Source organism: Manis pentadactyla, chromosome 9, assembly GCF_030020395.1.
Source record: "Manis pentadactyla isolate mManPen7 chromosome 9, mManPen7.hap1, whole genome shotgun sequence".
NCBI lineage: Eukaryota > Metazoa > Chordata > Mammalia > Pholidota > Manidae > Manis > Manis pentadactyla.
In genome coordinates this window covers 121,608,358-121,625,838 of record NC_080027.1, presented here as the reverse complement: position 1 = coordinate 121,625,838, position 17,481 = coordinate 121,608,358, and the positions used below count along the sequence as shown (strand labels likewise).

At 52.5% G+C, this 17,481-nt stretch overlaps 1 protein-coding gene and 1 long non-coding RNA gene across 11 annotated transcripts in view; one reads left to right on the top strand and one right to left on the bottom strand.

Annotated features, from left to right (window-relative positions):
- SRGAP2 (SLIT-ROBO Rho GTPase activating protein 2) overlaps positions 1-13,517 on the top strand; it is a 225,295-nt gene extending 211,778 nt beyond the window's left edge. For 2 of the 10 annotated variants that reach the window (XM_036909769.2, XM_036909768.2), the window contains exons 19-24: positions 264-343; positions 2,363-2,543; positions 4,012-4,158; positions 7,398-7,436; positions 7,642-7,966; positions 10,280-13,517. In XM_036909769.2, the coding sequence (XP_036765664.1) occupies positions 264-343; positions 2,363-2,543; positions 4,012-4,158; positions 7,398-7,436; positions 7,642-7,966; positions 10,280-10,663 (1,156 nt within the window). In that variant the 3' untranslated portion in view covers positions 10,664-13,517. Of the gene's footprint in view, positions 1-263; positions 344-2,362; positions 2,544-4,011; positions 4,159-4,253; positions 5,290-7,397; positions 7,437-7,641; positions 7,967-8,601; positions 8,697-10,279 lie in introns of those variants that run through there. The other 8 variants (XM_036909772.2, XM_036909771.2, XM_036909773.2 and 5 more) reach the window with 7 other exon arrangements.
- Positions 13,518-13,707: 190 nt separating this feature from the next.
- On the bottom strand, positions 13,708-17,017 carry LOC118924714 (uncharacterized). The gene is made up of 3 exons (XR_005029718.2): positions 16,866-17,017; positions 16,354-16,534; positions 13,708-16,261 (listed from the first exon to the last, which is right to left on the bottom strand). It is a non-coding gene; the product is annotated as an uncharacterized LOC118924714 (long non-coding RNA).
- Positions 17,018-17,481: the final 464 nt, after the last annotated feature.

The following is a 17,481-nucleotide window of genomic DNA, read 5'->3' as shown; positions in this document are numbered from 1 at the left end:
AAAATTATTTATAAGTGCAAAAGGGTTTCCTTTGTCTTAGGAACTCTTAAGTTCCATGAAGTCTCAGTTAGTTTTTCCAGCAGGAGCCAGACTAGAGAGGCTCGGGAACCTTATGTTTCCTCAGAAGCGCTTGTCTGTAACGTGCAATCAGGACGTAGAGCACACAGGATGGACCCCATGCCCTTGTTCCAGGAAGCTGCATGAGCAAGACCAGAATTTGTAAGCAAATGCTGAATTCCCGGTTACTCTTGCTTCTGTCGCAGTGACGGCCCTCACGGAGAGACTACCTCGGCTGACGACTCTGCTCAGGACGTGACCGCAGAGCACCACGCCAGTGATGATGGTACGCCTCTACTTCCTGGTCACTGGGGCTGCCAGGGGTGGAGCAGAAGGAGGGGGGGTTTGACATCTGTGCTCCTGGTGAACCGTCCCACCCAGTGGTCCCCTGAAGCCAGGCAGACCTCCTGCCTCTCGTTTCCAGTCCTTCCCTTGCTTGGAGGGACAGTCCACCTTCTCGAATAGAATGGTCTCTGGACTAAAGCAGAGGTGAAAAACTTCACCTTTCAGAGCCTTTCAGCCTTCCGGCCTAGCCTTCCGGCCTGCAGAAACCCAGCAGAGACCAGCCAGAGGGGAGTGGGAATCAGGGCGCAGAAACCTCCCGCTTTCACGCCCGCCAGCTGGGAACACTGACCTTCCCAAGCACAGACATGTGAGCACTGTGCAGCCTGGTGGGTGTGCATCCAATCCAAGGTAGTACGCACGGCTGTCATCCGTGGCCCCTCAGCAGTGCCCATGATTTATTAGGGGCTGTCCAGCCAGCATGTTGCCTCTCCTTCCAACAATTCCATACCTCCATTCCTGGATCGCTCCAGCTCTGAAAGCCTCAGCAGCTGACAAGGGGCCTCAGAATATTCTGAGCATGAGAATGAAATGGCACGGTCTGTGAAGCTTTTCCCTACTCCCTGCCTGGCTATGGATTTTGCAGTCCTAGGCCAGTTTAGGGGAAAAAATCAGGACTGATTTAGATGCTGTGGTCAGAGGGATTGATATATTTGCCCTATCACATGAGCGGGTAGGTGAACTGGGGAAATTTGTGTTTGGTTAGAGCCTATACCATGTGCCCAACTCTGCTACAAGTTTTTTTCATCTTATCTCTCAATCCCTTGTGAAACAGATAGAGCCGCTATTTTATGTTTCAGAAAATGGAGGCCAGAGAGGTCCGGCAACACCAAGCTGTAAGGGTTGGGCTTGGGATATTTGGACAGACCTTCTCTGGCCTGCCCCCCATAGCGAAATCCCCCACCCTGCCCATTCATGAGCTCATGCACAAGCCACAGCTGTCTAGGCTTAGTTTTGTTTATAAGCAGCCTTTTTTCCCACTGCTCAGAATATCTGACTTTGAGCTCAGGTTCCAGGTTTCTGGGAGCTTTCTTCTTTGCTCTCTGACCTCTGCCTGCAGCCCAGGGCAGATCATGGCACAGTAATCGCATTGGCTGGCATATATGTAGCAATCGCTATGGGTCAGGCACCTTTCTAAGCATCCTGACAAACGGTTATTTATTGACTTCTTACAATGACTTTATGAGAAAGGCACTATTATTATCCCCATCTTACAGATGAGATGGAAGTTCACACATAAGTAAAAATACCTTTTGTTTATAAACTCCTCTTACTTTTTCAAATCACTTTTATGTGAGTTTTTCCCCATAATTACCCACAAAATATATCCCCATATTTTGTTCCTTGGAAAGCTGACTGGGCAACTTATTTTCTCCATATGGAGGCCAAACATTCATGATCTACTGCAAACAGATAGAATAAACAAATTATTTAAGAGACACTGTGATAAATGCTCCACAATTAATGCAGTTATTTTGTAATCAGAAAAGAAATAATACTTATAGGTTACAATAGGCCACCTGTGCCCTGAGAGGGGCTCAGTGTCTCGGGCAATGTGTCCGGCTCTCCCAGGAGGCACGGTGTGTCAGGGAGACAAGGCTCCCACCCTGCACATGGGCTGTCGTTGTCGCACAGAAGCCACCAAGGGAATAAAATATTCTTGGTTTTTTTTTAAAGATGATATTTAAATTGTGACTCAATGTGTTTCATCAAGAAGGTGAGAGAGAAAGGGCTTCCAGATGCAGGGAACAGCATGAGCAAAGGCAGGGAAGGTCATGCAAGTACTTCCAGGGTGATGGCACAGGCTTCATGCAAATTACCTGCTTTATAGATCCTCCAGGCCTTATTTTTCATTCTAGGCAACATTCCCACCACTGTAAGTTCAGCTAATTGGTCTTTTCTGCCCAGTTTCTTGAGTCTGTGGGTCCCAACAGCATGTTTTCTTCTTTCCCATCCCTCTCAGAGTGTGAGCCCATTGAGGCCATTGCCAAGTTTGACTACGTGGGCCGGACAGCCCGAGAGCTGTCCTTCAAGAAGGGGGCCTCCCTGCTGCTCTACCAGCGGGCTTCTGACGACTGGTGGGAAGGCCGGCATAATGGCATCGACGGACTCATCCCCCACCAGTACATCGTGGTCCAAGACACGTACGTTGGGCTTCCTGCACCTTTCAGGGTCTCTGGCTGCACTGTGGGAGTGAGACTATATTTCTGGAGCCATAGCGGATGAGGGAGACCAGCCTCCAGGGGGCACCGACACGGTCCCGAGATTGCGGTCTCTTGAAGGGCCCCCGCACGGTGGAGAACCGTTCTGCAAATCCCTCCTCCGCACTCCGCCCCACCCTCCATTTTAGAACCTTGCCAGCCGGTTGCTTATCCACACTTAGCACCTGCCGAGTAACCATGAGTTATTATTTTACCATTTGCATTTCCTTTCCAGAAAGATCAGGTTGGGAGAACATTTTTACTTCTCTTTCTGTTTTTAAAAAACTGTGCTCACCCCAACCTGTTGGGCAGCTTGGTGGTGCTTTTCCACTTGGAAAGGAAAATGATGAGTCCTTTGCTAGGAGGCCTCTAGCTTCAGCAGCCTTGTGGAAATGACCCAGTTCATTTCACCCAGATGAGGTTGACTTGGGAAGAGACGGGAGAGGAGGGAAAGGAAGCCTGGGAGCAAAGGACAGGATGGGTCCAGAGGGACGTCATCGTCGGATGGGCTGTCAGGTGGTTCCTGCTCTTTGTAACGGTGGCTCCTGGGCCAGAGGGCTTTTCCCCCCACCGCGGTCCACCCAAACCTGCCCCGCCCCTTCACCCCGCCTCTGTCCCCAGCTCTCTCCCCTTGATACGACGCTGTCAGTGTTTTTAGTCCTTCCCTTAATATTATTTTTTAAAGGTTGATATCCTGAATGAGTCGGCACCCTCCCTGCTCCCCCTGGCTCGCTCTGCGGGGAAATCCTCCCTCTGTTGGTAACATCGCAAACCTGGTGGCCATCAGTGCGTGGACAGGACCCTCCCAAATTTAGCATTATGACTTCACTACAGGACTGAGAGAAGAGGAATTTTGAGGGAGAAGGGCTTTCTTTGTCATCAGTAGCCAAAAGGGGCCAGGAGAAGGCCCTGGGAGCGGCCTGGATGCCCTAAGCGGGGCTGAATGCACTACGACAGAGGGTGGTGGTGTTCTGCCTCAACGCCGGCATCTCCAGAGCCACTGCAGAGCCGACCACCCTTACCTGGCAGTGCTCGGGGCCTCGGCAGATAAACCGCCACCTGGACTGGCCGCCTCCTTCTCCAAGAGGGGCCCCAGCCCAGCTGGCCCAGGAAAGCAGCATGGGGGAAAGACAGCTGCCTCCAACCCAGGTGTCCCCAAGCCCAGCTTTCCGGAGAAGCTGAGGATCCCGTGGAACTCCGCACGATTATTTATTTGTATTTAAACATCCCTGCAAAGGCCCATAGTTCCCTGCGTCTGCTCCCAGAGTTGGCCCAGCCAGGCGTCGCTGCTGCCTCTGAGCCACCGTGGGGTCGCGTGTGTGTCGGGGGGCCATCTTGCCGATTTAACACTGCTTTTTGTGTTGTTGTTTTCCCTCCCTTCCTTCCTTCCTGCCTCCCCCTTCTCCCCCAGCGAGGACGGTGTCGTGGAGAGGTCCAGCCCCAAGTCCGAGATTGAGGTCATTTCTGAGCCACCTGAAGAAAAGGTGACAGCCAGAGCGGGGGCCAGCTGTCCCAGTGGGGGTCATGTAGCCGATATTTATCTTGCAAACATCAACAAGTAAGCTCTGCTTTTCATTTTCTGCTCCCCTGAATGACTCGCTCACCCAGCCTCACCCCCTGGCCTAACCCCCTCCATTCCTGTGCTGTGCGTAGGGCTCCCAGCTGCCCTGGCCTAACGCTTCGCGTGTGCACGTGGCTGCTGCCAGGCGGCCAGGACCGAGGAAGCTTCCACAGGCCTCCTCGGCAGGTGCAGGCCCCAGTGAGTGGCCGTCACGCTCTGGAAGGGGCTCCACTCTGTGTCCCCGCAGCATCTGTCAGCTCGGGCCTTCCTGGCCATCTGGCTGCTAAAACCTGGGCCAAAGCTTCCGTCACTTTATGCAACTTGGTTCTGTACTGTTTCTCAGAGGTGCTTTCTCTTTTCCAATTCTCGCTTAAATAATGATCTCTGATGTCTTCCTTGTCCCTTGTCTGCCCAGAGATCCAAAGTCCTGTGTCTTTTACTAGGCTCGTGTTACCCCAGTTGGTTTATTTAGATGTGATGTGTCTGTTTCTCCCCACATCCTGCATTCACTCCCGTGGGGGAAAGGAGACCGTGATGCCCCCAGGGAAAGCTTTGTCCTGAGCTCTGTAATCATTGTTTCACCCCCAGCACCCTTTCCTTCTGTCCTTTCCCACCAGTAGAAATCATTTTCCAGTGTTTCCCTATGGCTTCAGCCCTGTGTATTTTCCTTCCCTGTTAGTCCCTTTGCAGATGTCCACTCCTGTCCAGCAGGCTCTTAACTCTGTCCCCAGCTTTCACTGTGGCCGTTAGCAACATCCTGAGGTTTTAACTCCACCCACACCCGATGTGGCTGTCTAGAGGGATTCCACGCCTGTGTGCTGCTGCCCCCCCACGCCCCCCAGAGACATTCAGGTTATTGGAGAACTAATCTCGTCTCAAGGGGCCAGACACCAAATCCCAAGGCCTACAGACCTCTTTCCGCCAGACCCTGAAACTTGGCCCAGGGCCAGCAGGATGACAAGCCCCTGGGCGCTCCTGATGAATATGGATTGGAGATGATGTACAGTTTTTATTCCCCTCTGGCTTTGGAGGAATGAAATGATCTGCACATTGAAAACCTGTTAACCGTAGCCTCTGGACACTGCAGCTGGGAGGAGAATAAAAGATGCTTGTTGTGTTTAAACTGCACCAGGTTGCCCAGATGTCTTGGCTTCTTTCCCACCAGACGGTAGCAGGGGGAGCGGTCGGGGCACGTGGCCCTTTTCCGCCCCTTTCACTCTCAAGTTAGTCATGGAGCTTGGTGAGCATGCCCAGTCACTGTAGGTAGGCATGGTTTCAGTCAGACCATTAAAAAACATCAAGGATTTGATTTCCCACCAACATCGTTCCCCGCTGGAGGGCAAGCTAGTAAAAAATAACTGGGCTAATCCCATTTTTTTTTCCTTAGTTACAAGTCTATGTTAATTATAAGCCTGTCATCACAAGGTCATTAGCCTATAATTGAACCCAGAAACCAAGGTGGCGTTGGGTGAAGGAGAGTTAGATAATCAGTCAGGTACATGTTTTTAAGCTGCCCTATGTTTGATGCCATTTGCACACAGGCATTGTAGGCAGGAATAGCTGAAGCAGTCAAGGGAAGTCCACCTGCTTGGTGATGTCAGGATGGGGTTCTTGGAGGACCCAGTCTACCCAGACACCAGCCAGTCCCGTGGTGAGCGGCAGCCTTGGGACTTGTCCTGCCCTTAGGAGGGATGCTGCCTTCCAGCCACAGCCCCCGGGCCCCTCATACTCGTCCCGGGCTCCTCCCTTCTCAGAGCACCTGGGTCCTGCCACCCCAGGACCTCCCCATCTGCTGTCTCCCCACCTGGGCAACTCCTCCTTTCCCTTCAAGACTTAGTTCGCAGTCTTACCTCTTGGGAAGCCTTTCTGACCACCCCCCCCCAGCTCCCCCAGGGCTGAGTCTGCATTCCTGAGGCAGTTTGGGTGTCTCTCAGGACTCAGGCTGCACTCGGACGCCCCACCAGGATGCCCCACCAGGCTGAGCTCCCTGAAGCCAGGACCTCCGGGTTCCTGCCTTTAAGCCTGGGGCCTGGCCCGATACCTGGCGGGCACCAGGGGCTCCGTACAGGTGCCCCCTCAGTAGTCCAGCCTGTGGGTCAGCCATCCTCAAGTGGAAAAGGAAATCAGCAGAGAGTTCCTAAGATGTGGCATTTTGATGTAATTCCACACATTTATTGAGCACCTACTGTTGTACCAAGCATTGGTGTCAGGTCTTCAAAGATGAGTAAGGCAGCCCCTGGTCTCAGAGCTCGGGCTGGCAAGGTAAATGCCATACAGACAGGTGCCTAAGAAGAGGTGCCGTCGATGCTCTGAAGGAGCAGAAGAGGGAGTGACCGCTTACGCCTGCCATGGGAGCTGGAGCGCCAGGGAAGACTGTGCGGAGGGAGCGTCGTTTCAGCTGCGCCCGAACACCAAGGACAACCTTTTCCCACTTGAGAATGGCAGGCACAACACCCACGGCTCGCCTGCTTGAGCGGGCAGCTTCATGGGGCGGCTGCTGTGCTCCAGGCCCCAGCCAGGGGATGTAAAGAATGTGAAGACTAAGCAGCTACAGGACCCGGACTGGTTCGCGCACTGGCTGTGCCCTGCAGACCGGCCTCTCGCCCTCGGGGCCTTCCCTTCCCTTCCCTTCCTCCACCCTCAGCTCCCACCTTGGCCCCAGGCGTCCTTAGCAGATTCAAGATCAGAGCCGCCCAGCTGCCGGCCGAACCAGAAGTGCCACCGCCTCTTCCATGAGGTCCTTTAGAATCTGTTTCCAAAGGACAACGAAATTGTTCAGCATAGGCAACACCCGTGTCACTAGGACTCTGCCAGTCATTTCATAGAAGGGCCCCCAGGTCTGAAACAGAGTGACTCAGAGCCAGTGTTCAGCCCAGGGCTGGGCGACTTAGGGTCACGGAGATGCATCTCCACCCTAAGAAAATGCACACACTTGGCCCTAACTCTGCAGCCTTGCAGCCCCTTGGAAAATACTCCGGTTTCATGTCTGCAGAATACACAACAGCCTCTTACCAGAGCCCAAAATGATTACAGTCTTTTGTTGGACAAGGAATCATGATAAAATTTGGAAAAGTCAACTCAGCTCTTACCAGCAATTCCCCACCTGCTTGGTGATGGTGAGACTTTTTCTCCTGCCTGGGGCCTCAGGTTTCTGCTCAGCAGGTAATGGAGGGTGCCTTTCCATGAATCTGCCTCCCCTTAGAAACTATCGCTTAATCAGACATTTTTCCTGACAGCACTTTACATCTTGAGAACTCAAAGCCCACAGCCACCAAGTAAGTATCCATTTTCCTTTGCCCAAGTTGGGGGTGGCAGGGGAACAGAGACATGGAAAAGGCAAGGGAAGGCAAAACCGAGGAGAGAACGCGCTCTGTCCCTCTCCTTCCATGAATCACTGGGGGCCAGCAGCTGCCCCTCTCATCCCAGCTTCCTCAGCCTGGGGCTCCCTGATCACACCGCCCTTTCTGTTTGTGATTGAAGGCAAAGGAAGAGGCCAGAATCCGGGAGCATCCGGAAAACATTTCGGAGCGACAGCCATGGGCTGAGCAGTGCCCTGACTGACTCTGCCTCCCCGGGGGTGGCGGCTAGTTGCCGCCCATCGTCCCAGCCTATCATGAGCCAGAGCCTCCCCAAGGAAGGACCAGATAAGTGTTCCGTCAGTGGGCATGGGAGCCTCAATTCCATCAGCCGCCACTCATCCCTGAAGAATCGACTGGACAGTCCACAGATCCGGAAGACGGTGACAGCAGGGAGGTCAAAAAGCTTCAATAACCACCGGCCCATGGACCCTGAGGTCATTGCACAGGTACCTGGGGGCTCCTGGCCAAACAGCAGGGATCCCCGCTTGTCACTAGCATTTAGTATTTAGTGCAGCCCACACTGATAGGACAGGACTTGAAGCAGAATGGTGCTTTGAACATTATGCACCAAGTTCAGAGACTATTGGACATCTGGACCTGATAAAATGGCTTTCTAAGCAATTGGCCAATTCCTCATTCCCCAAGAAGAACTTGAAGGCAGAATAAAAGAATTCTAGTATCTTGCTTCGTGGACAGGCTGTTTGCAAGTCTGTTGTAATTTTTAAAGCCAATAGTTATACATAGAGTATTTTGATAAGAGTCAGTCCATTCAGCCCAAGTTTCAGGTCTTGAGACCCAGTAGACCTTAGTGAAGCTGCCTTAGTGTTGTGGTCACATTTTTCTATCGCTGCCCTTCCCCATCATCTCATTTCCAAGGCCAGTCTCTGGTCCCTAGTGACAGACAGATGATCAGGCTGTATACAATCTGCTCCTGGTCTTGAAGGCCCCCAGATACTCCAGGTACCAGAGGGGTTCCCAGCCCAAGTCTCCAGATACAGTGGAAATGAGCTCCCTGATTATGGGGTCTTGCTTCCTTGTATGCCACCACACTGATGAGTCTCTGTTTTCCGTGAAATACTAGAGATCCACCCCCATCTCTAAAAATCCGACTACTGGGGCCACTCCACGCAGTTCACTCAGACGCCTCTCCCAACTCTATAATTTTCATTAGACCAGGTAGGAACTAAGGGCTCATTGTTGCCCTCTTACGTCTCAACTGAGTTGAGATTCTCCTCACCCCATCTTCCAGGGGGCAATAGAGGCTATGTATGGTCTCTATTGACGTAATTGTGATGCTCTGCTTAGGGAAGATGTACGGGCAAGCGCAGCGTTCAGCTCTGGGCCTGAGATGTCTTGCTTCGCTAGGCTTCTATTTCTGTGCCTCTACCCAAGCTCTTGGCTGCAATCTGCCTGGTGTCACGGGGACCCTCCCAGCTCCCTCTTGGGCCAGGTGTTCATAGGAATGTCAGAATCGGCACAACTGGGACAGACACTCAACGCAGAGCAGGGCTGACTGAGGAGGGAGGTGACAGGACCTGAAGCAGAATGGTGCTGTGTACATCACGCACCACGTTCAGAGACTCTTGGACATCTGGACCTGATAAAATGGCTTTCTAAGCTATCTGCCAATTCCTTGCTCCCAAAGAAGAGCTTGAAAGCAGAATAAAAGAATTCTGGCTTCTTGCTATTTGCAAAGCTGTTGTAATTTTTAAAGCCTATAGTTCTCTTTTGATCGTCAGTCCATTCAGCCCAATGCTCAGTTGTTCCTGAGTGTTTGTAAGGCTTGAGAACATCAAAGATAAATGAGTAAAATTGAATTATGTCCACAGAAAGCATGGATCCCCCTGTAGGACAAAGAAGCCTGAACCAGGGGCCTTTGCTTGGAACTTCTGATCTTTCAGTGTGAGCCCAACCCCCAGGGAGGAGCCCTGGGGGGGGTTGGGGTGCTAGACACAGTGTGTAGAGAGCGGGGAGGGAGCTGGGAGGTCTCCCCTGGAGGCAGCTGGCTGCATACAAAGGGTCTTTGGTTCTGCACTGAGCCCCTGGGCTGGGACTGTTACTTCCTGAGATCTGCAGGTTTCCCAGCGACTTGCAGGAGGTGGTCCACCTATATGGGCTTTGGCTCCCCCTCCTGGTCACTCTTTGGTCCCCTCTCATGGTGACGGGTAGGAGGCTGGGGTGCTCGGATGGGGTGCGTGGGGTACAGGGAGGTGTCCTGATGAGCCCTCAAGGCCGGGGCTCTTGAACCTTGTCCTGAGCCCTTGAGGAGGAAGCACGAACCCTCCTAACCAAGGCTTTGAATTGCAAGAGAACAAAGATCACGTTTCATCTCTGCCACTTTTTAAAAAATTGTTTATCATGTACAATTTCAAGCATATACAAAAGTAGAGAGAGTTGGATAATGGATCCCATGTACTCCCGGCCAGACTTTTGGCCACTCTTGGTTCATCCACCTTTCCCCTCACCCCCAGATCATGTGTCATTTTATCCATAAATATTTCCCAGCCTATCTCTAAAACTTGAGGACTGTTTAAAAAACATCCCAACCACACTTTCTAAAGGAAAAAAAAAATCGTCATGATAATGAGAATCCTTTGTCCCCCTTCCTCCACATTCTTCATCTGTTCAGGGATTTTGACCAAGGAATCCGGACATCTCCTTACAGTTGGTTTCTTCTTGATTTGGCCCATGTTGTTGAAATAGGATCCCTGGGCCTTCGCCCTACGTGGCCTCACCTCCCCCCTCTTCCTGTTGTGCAGGACATTGAGGCAACTATGAACTCGGCCCTGAACGAGCTGCGGGAGCTGGAGCGGCAGAGCAGCGTCAAGCACACGCCCGACGTCGTTCTGGACACCTTGGAGCCCCTCAAGACCTCCCCCGTGGTGGCCCCCACGTCGGAGCCCTCCAGCCCCCTGCACACCCAGCTCCTCAAGGACCCCGAGCCTGCCTTCCAGCGCAGTGCCAGCACTGCTGGGGACATCGCCTGCACCTTCCGGCCCGTCAAGTCTGTCAAGATGGCCGCCCCCGTCAAGCCGCCGGCCACACGACCCAAGCCCACCGTTTTCCCCAAGACAAATGCCACGAGCCCGGGTGTCAGCTCATCCGCCGCCCCACAGTCCACTGACAAGTCTTGTACTGTCTGAGGGATATAATTTAATTGTTCTAGACAAGGGGACTAGAGGAACTGACTGTTATTAAAATCTCCCTATTTAACTAGCTTGGGGACTTCAGTTGAAAATTAGATTCTAAGTTGTTCCTGCAGGAATTAGCCTTCCCATCACCCAAAACCTTGAGAATGAAGCCCTCAGTATCACCCTGCCCTGCCCCCCCTGCCCCCCCTGCCCCCTGCCTTCTGCTTCCCTGTTGTAATCAGCCAGCTGTTTTTAGGTTAGCCGTAGAGTTTTCCTTTATCAGGTCACTGTGAAATCTGGCAAGGCAAGCCATTAGGACACAGGGGATGCCTGACCAGCTCTCAGTGGCATCTTGTTTTGGGTACTGATTGTAGAGAATCACATATAGTCCATTCATCATTTTACACACACAGGCGCGTGCACACAGGCGTGCACACAAGTAGGGTTTTCTAGTCTCTGCTATATGTGTAGCCTCTTGTTCCCCCGACCAGTCTCTAAGTTACTGTGGCAGTTCACGCAGGAGCCACCAGGGGTCTCTGTTTCCATTACAAACCTGTCTGGGCCAGGGAACCCAGCCTTTGCAATCTGGGCATCGTGTGACATTGAGCAGGTCGGGACTCCATCCTGCAGCCTGTCTGGGGTCAGGGGCTTTCTCTCTGTCTTCCCTCTATTGGTGTGACGTGGTCACTGGGGTTTGCTTTTGCGTTTCTCCGTCCTCTAGAACTACAACCCAACCTTCGTGTGGAACTTCCAAAGTTTTTCTGGATGTGTAGGTGTTTCTTGGGTTCCATCTTGTCTCCGATGCACCATTTTCCATTTAAGACGTTTTCCTTTATAAGACAGTCTTATAGCTGGTTCCTTGTAGAGTAAAAAGTCTTAAGAGAGTTTTGTTGTGTTTATGGCAGGTTTGGAAAAGGTAAGAAATGGGCCCATCTAACTCACATGTTTTTGGGCACATAAGACATAAAATCCATTAGCCTATTAAAAAATTCAGTTCAGCTTTGCTAACCCCAAAACTGACCCCAAATGAAAACTTACATCAAGTTCACCCCCACCCCAGTTTGATTATCCTGCAAGCTCTCTCTTCAGGGACCAACAGGGGCCTCTGAGAGCCCTACATCAAAGAGAGACGTTACTGCTTAAAACTTGTGTTCTCTTAGCCAGATGCGGACAACGAGGAGAAATTCGGTCCCACGGGCTCTAGAGTCTTAGTGCGAGGCCAGACTCTAAGAAAATAAGAAATTGGATGCTGAATACTTCGGCCTTCCTTTGCCCTTTTTTCTGACTCCCTTCCAAACTGCAAAAATGACAGCTGCATCTGCTTGTCTGGTCTCAGGCCTGGTGCCCACAGCCGGGGCAGCGACACCACAGCCTCACAAGTCTCAGCCAGCTGCTTGGGTTGCAGCTGAGACTCCTCCCTCTCCCATTTTCTGGTTTTAAAAGCTGCTCTGTTAGCCTTATCATTTCTATAATTTAGGAGAAATGGTGGGTCGCCGCTCAGAAAGGAAAATCTGAATTTTCTTACCTTTAGCCTGAAAAATCCTTTTGGGACCCCCATTCTGAAGTTGGTGGTTGGCTCTACAGAAAGTGGTAGGACTTTCCTTTGTCTCTGTAACAGAGGAGATGAGCTCTGTGGGAAAACCACTCGTTAGAAGGACGACCTGCAACACCCAGGGGCCAGGCCAAGAGCAAGAAGGGAGACGTGCTTCCGCGCAGGAGTCAGCCTGTGGGAGGAACCCACAGTCCTCTGGGCCTTTGGCTTTTTTTGCTCCACAGTGCGGCGTGTTCTTGTCCATCACCTGGGCTTACGCAGGTCTCGAGCCAACAGGGGTTTTCATACCCAAGGATCTGCTTCCTTGCTGAGAATGGACCCCCACCCTTCACTTCACATTCCTTTCAATCTCACTGATCAGAATTGGTACCCGTCCCCACCCTTTATCCCTCCGCCATTACACTCCATGCCAAGAGCAGCCAAGCTTTTGTGGTGGCGTGCTTTGGGCCTCTCCTGTGTCCCTGCCTTATTTCTCTCCTAGCCCTGTTCGTGACTTACGTTCCCGTCCCCTTGGTCAGTGTCCATCTGCTGATTTGCATCACGAACTGGACAGTGTGTGACTGGTCACCTGCTACCACCAGCTCTGGGAGCTGAGTCGTCTTCCCCTCCCTGGTGCTCCTGACACCTGTGAGATGGTCCTGTCGAGAAGACCAGGAACCCACAGAAGGAGAGTCCTTCTCGGCAGAGCTCATTGCAATCAACTGGAATCGAGGTTGCACACTGTGATTTTTACACCGAAAAGCCAAAAGGAGCTGGCCACCCAGGGCCTAGGGAGACCAGTCTTCCTCAGATAGGCCTGCCTACGCCAGCCTGGTGCTTCAGAGACCCCCGCTTTACCCCTTGAGGCATGGATCCTTTTCCCGGTGTGGACTCTGATGGCTCTGTCTTTGGGGAACAGCAGTGGGGCGGGGCTACCAGCATCCCAATTTGGAAAAGAGAGGAGTTTGCAGCCAGCGGCCTGTAAACTGGAAGCACTGGTCTCAGCCACCCTCCTCAGGGCGCCCTGGTTTCTCCCCAAGGATGGGAGCAGAGAACACCAGCAAGAGCATGGACAGACCACTGGAGGGGCTGGTGTGTGTGCACTTCACATTGCAAAGAAAGTTCGAGCCTCCAGAATTGCAATGTTGTGGCGTCTGACTTGTATGTCACATTTGTGTAAAATGGCATATTCTTTAAAATAGTGTTGATAACTGGAATATTGTATGTATGCTTGGAGATGCTTTGTGTGAACCTAAGACTGTCACTCAACAGATGTTGGATTGAGGAAAATCCAAAGCACAACTTCGAAATAAAATACGTTTTTAGGTTTCGGTGCTGCAGTTCACATCCCTTCTCTGCTTCCTGACATTCCAATCCAGGAATCCAGCTGCCCAGGAGGGAATATGATTCGTTCATGCTAACTGAGCCCTGCCTGGCAACAGGAGAGATGAGGTGACCGCACCCCACCCCAAGAACTGACCACCTTCTCCCTCCCTGGGTGCATTTAAAATGTGGATTTCCCTCCAGCATTTCCATTTAGACAGCGTGTAGACTGATGAGATTTTGTAGAAAGCCTTCCAGCTCACCATTGGGCAGTCTGTTGCCATGAGAACCATTTCCTCCACAGACTCCAGCTCCCCTGTTTTCAGTGGGAACTGCTCTTATTTTTATCTCTAGTTAGATTGCCCCACTTGGAGCAGCCGGGCCTGTGAAGTTACTTGGAAGCTTTGCCAGCCACAACCAAGGGTGACTTCTTTTGAATGATGGAGGTTGTATTCCTTCCGCAGCGAAGCCCCAAGTCCGTCTGCCCTTGGCAGCCCCCTGCCTCCGGGAGAAGAGCGGACCATATGCCCGTGTTGCTGGCTTTGAGTATGGGTCGGAGGCATTGTACCGAAAACAAGTTCTCTCCTTTAGATTTTGATTCTAGCCGATCATAAGTTCAAGGGTAAATTTAGTTATTCAAAGCAACAAGCTAAAATGCATCCTAGGCCCCACGTTTACTTTTAGTGGACTTTTCTAATACTAGAAGCTCCCGGGGATGGATCAGATCTCACATCCGAGAGAGGCCCCAGTGCTCAATGTTGAAATGAGTCAGAGCCCAGGACCAGACGCCGCGTCCTCCAAGGCTCGTCATCTCCATCTGTTGTCTGGGTTCCCGTCGTTGCTCTCCTGCCCTGCCCCCTGTCATCTTTCCCCTCCCCCGCTGAATGGCAGGCGTGCACCCCAGCCTCCCCTGCCGCCGCTTTTGTCTTGGGTGAGTCGGGGCTGGGGCTGCTCTGCCGCCCTCTGCTGGGGGCCGGAGCCCCCTCCTGAGCGGGGGTGGCGCGCTGTGAGCACAGGACCTACGGGCCTTTTCAGAGTCCCGAGCAAAGGTGGGCAGTTCCCCTGGGGTCCCCGTGTTTCATTTCATACATCCCGAGGGGAGCTTGATGGGAAGTAGTTAACAATGAAACGCAGGCACGTTCCATCCAGATAGAAGCCAAAACAGGAGCCAGGGGAGTAGGAATTTAGGAAATGGTCTTTATGATTATCTAACTCAATGTGTCATGTCCTTAAGTTACGAAGCTTCCTTTTACTCAAGTGTCAGCGGCCCTGGAATATCAGCTATGCCAAGACTTGTGCCCCAGTCAATCAACAAAACGTGAAGGCTCACTGTGTGACAAGCACTGTCTTAACAATACTGAACAGGAGAAGCAGATAATGGAGCTTACTAGTTTCAGGGAGACCAGATAAATAAGCAAAATAAGTGTAATTCTGAAAATGAAACTGTGTAATAAGATAGTAAGCCCCTGGGGGAAGGAGCAGTATGGTTACTCAAGAATTGTCTGGCCTGGTAAAGAAATGACAGACCTCAAACGGAAATACCAAGTAGACTCTGGTATGTGATGATAAGAGTTTTAGGGGCAATTCATACCTGAGAACAAATTTAGGTGCTATTGCATTATAGATATATTCAAATTATGAGATTCCTGAGAAGAGAAGGTCCTGGTAATCAGAAACCCAGCAGAGAAGGACCCAGCAAAGGAGACGGAGCAAGTGACAGGTAGGTGGCTGGGAGGTTGGTGTCACGGAAACCACAAGAAGGAAATGTTTCAGCAAGGACGGAGGGATCAGCTGTCCAGTGTGGAAAGATGAGGCCAGGTGGAGAGGTTATCGTGGGTGAGCTGGGGCACCTTCAGCAGAGGGGAAGTGAGTTGGGTGGGCAGCCAGTGGGAAGCGAAGGGGGAGTCGGGCGGTTGGCAGCTCATTCAGAGGCACTGCCTTGAAATGGAGGTGTCTAGAGGGACCCAGGTACCAGGTTTTTGGTTTTCAAACGGGCATCAGCCAGCATTGTTTGCTTAAGGGCAGGACCCAGTAGGATGGGAAGAAGAAATACGCAGGAGAGGCGAATTACAGAGCACAAATGGAAGGGCTGGCCACAGCCAGGAGCAGGGGCACTTCCATCTCACGAGGCGGAGGGCAGGTGTGACGCAAGGCAGAGTGGATGTGGGTGAGAAGATGAGGGAGTTCCCTCTTGACGGCTTCTCTTATGTCAGTGAAGTTTAAAGCCAGGGTTCCAGCTGAGAGTGGGAGGGAATCATGAGTAGGTCTGAAGAGCCAGGTGGATGAGGACTACTTTTCCATATCCGGAAAGGCAGTGCGTGTGGCGTGGGGCTTATTTCCCTCAGAGCTCTGCGGCTGCTCCCCAGCTCCCCCACTGCCTGGGGGAGCAGAGCCAGGGCTGGCTTCCCCACCTCGAGCTCCTGGCCAGAGCTGACCGGCAGCAGACCTCGCGCCTCGGTGCTCCACAGGTGACGGAGTGGTGGGCACACCCTGCCTGCCTGCCTGCCCTCTCCTTGAAGGCACTCAACAGGAAGGCTGCTCTGACAGGCCGGAGCCACACAGGGCAGAAAAGGCAGTGGGTGTTGTTCGGGCAGAGGCCTGCCTGGTAGCGGACGCCGCATCTCCTCTTGTTTTCACACCAGCCCTGTGAGAAGGGTCTGGACTTGCTCAAGGTCATGCAGAGCAGGCTGTGGAGCCAGGACCCAAACCTCTGGGATGGCAAAACACCTGCCCTTTCCACTCTACGCTGGGCCTCCCTGTGTAGACGGAAGCTTTTTATCTGACAGCTATCATCCAAGACAACCCCTGGACCCCCACTCCCCTGCTCCTGCCCCTGGCCCTTGCCTACCTTTGGATTGCCACTTCTATTTTTATGACTCCTCAGAGCCACTCGGGAAAATGTGGTGAGTCTTCATATAGACTTCCTCTTCCCTTCAGGAGCTGGGCAGGCGCCTCCGCAGAGGTGAGAATGGCCACGCTGCCCTGCTGGGTCCAGAAGCTCAGAACCACAGGCGGTACATTCATTCGTTCTGTCCACACAGAGGGTGTGACCTCTCAGAGGACGCCAGCAAAACCTCCTCTATCATCACATAGGGCTCCCGCCTTCCTCCCGCCTTGCCCCGCTGTCTCTGGCTTTACCACGTGTGAGACCCAAACAAGTCACCCTCTCATACCTCCGAGCCTCTCTGCATGTGTGCCTGGAATTGCTTACCTTTGACCCCCAATTCTCTGCCTACTTCTGTCCCTGCAAAGTCTGGTGGAGAAACTTTTCTTCCGGCAAGCCCTTCTTGACAACCCCTGCTGCCCCCTCGGCCAGGTTTACAAAATTACCCCCAGCTAAGTCAGTATCATATTACTCACCATTGTGTGTCCTGAACCCCAATTCCTGGGGGGGGGGTGACTAGGTATCACCTTTGTGTCTTCAGCACACAGTGCCTGCTTTCTGACAGGTGCCAGACACACCTTCACTGCACTGAGGGGTCCTGAAGAAGATTCGGGCTGCTGGAGAGAGAAAAGATGGAGTGCTGGTGGGACTGAGCAGGTTCATCAAGGAAAAATGGCCGGATGTTTGGGGATGGATGGTTAGGTTGCAAACCTCTGTGGCTTAAAACAATGGGGGTTGATTTCTTACCAGAGCAACATGTCCCCTGTGGGCCAGCAGGGGGCTCTGTTCATGACAGTCACTCAGGGACCCAGCCAGAGAGCGCAGTCACCATGCCTAACAGAACCCCACTGTTGGGGGCAGGAGCTCTGTGAGGTCTTGCATCAGCAATGAAACGCTTTCCTTGAGCAATCACGCGGCCCCACCCAATCAGAGGGTGCCAGGGAAGGACAATTCTACCATATGCTGGGCAGGCGGAAAGCTGGGAACCCTGGGCGCGAAGCAGGAGGGTCTCAGGGACAGCTCTCGTAGTTGGTCCGTGAGCACCAGCAGGCAGCACCTCCCAGGAGGGCCTCTGGCTTGGGGTTACCAGCA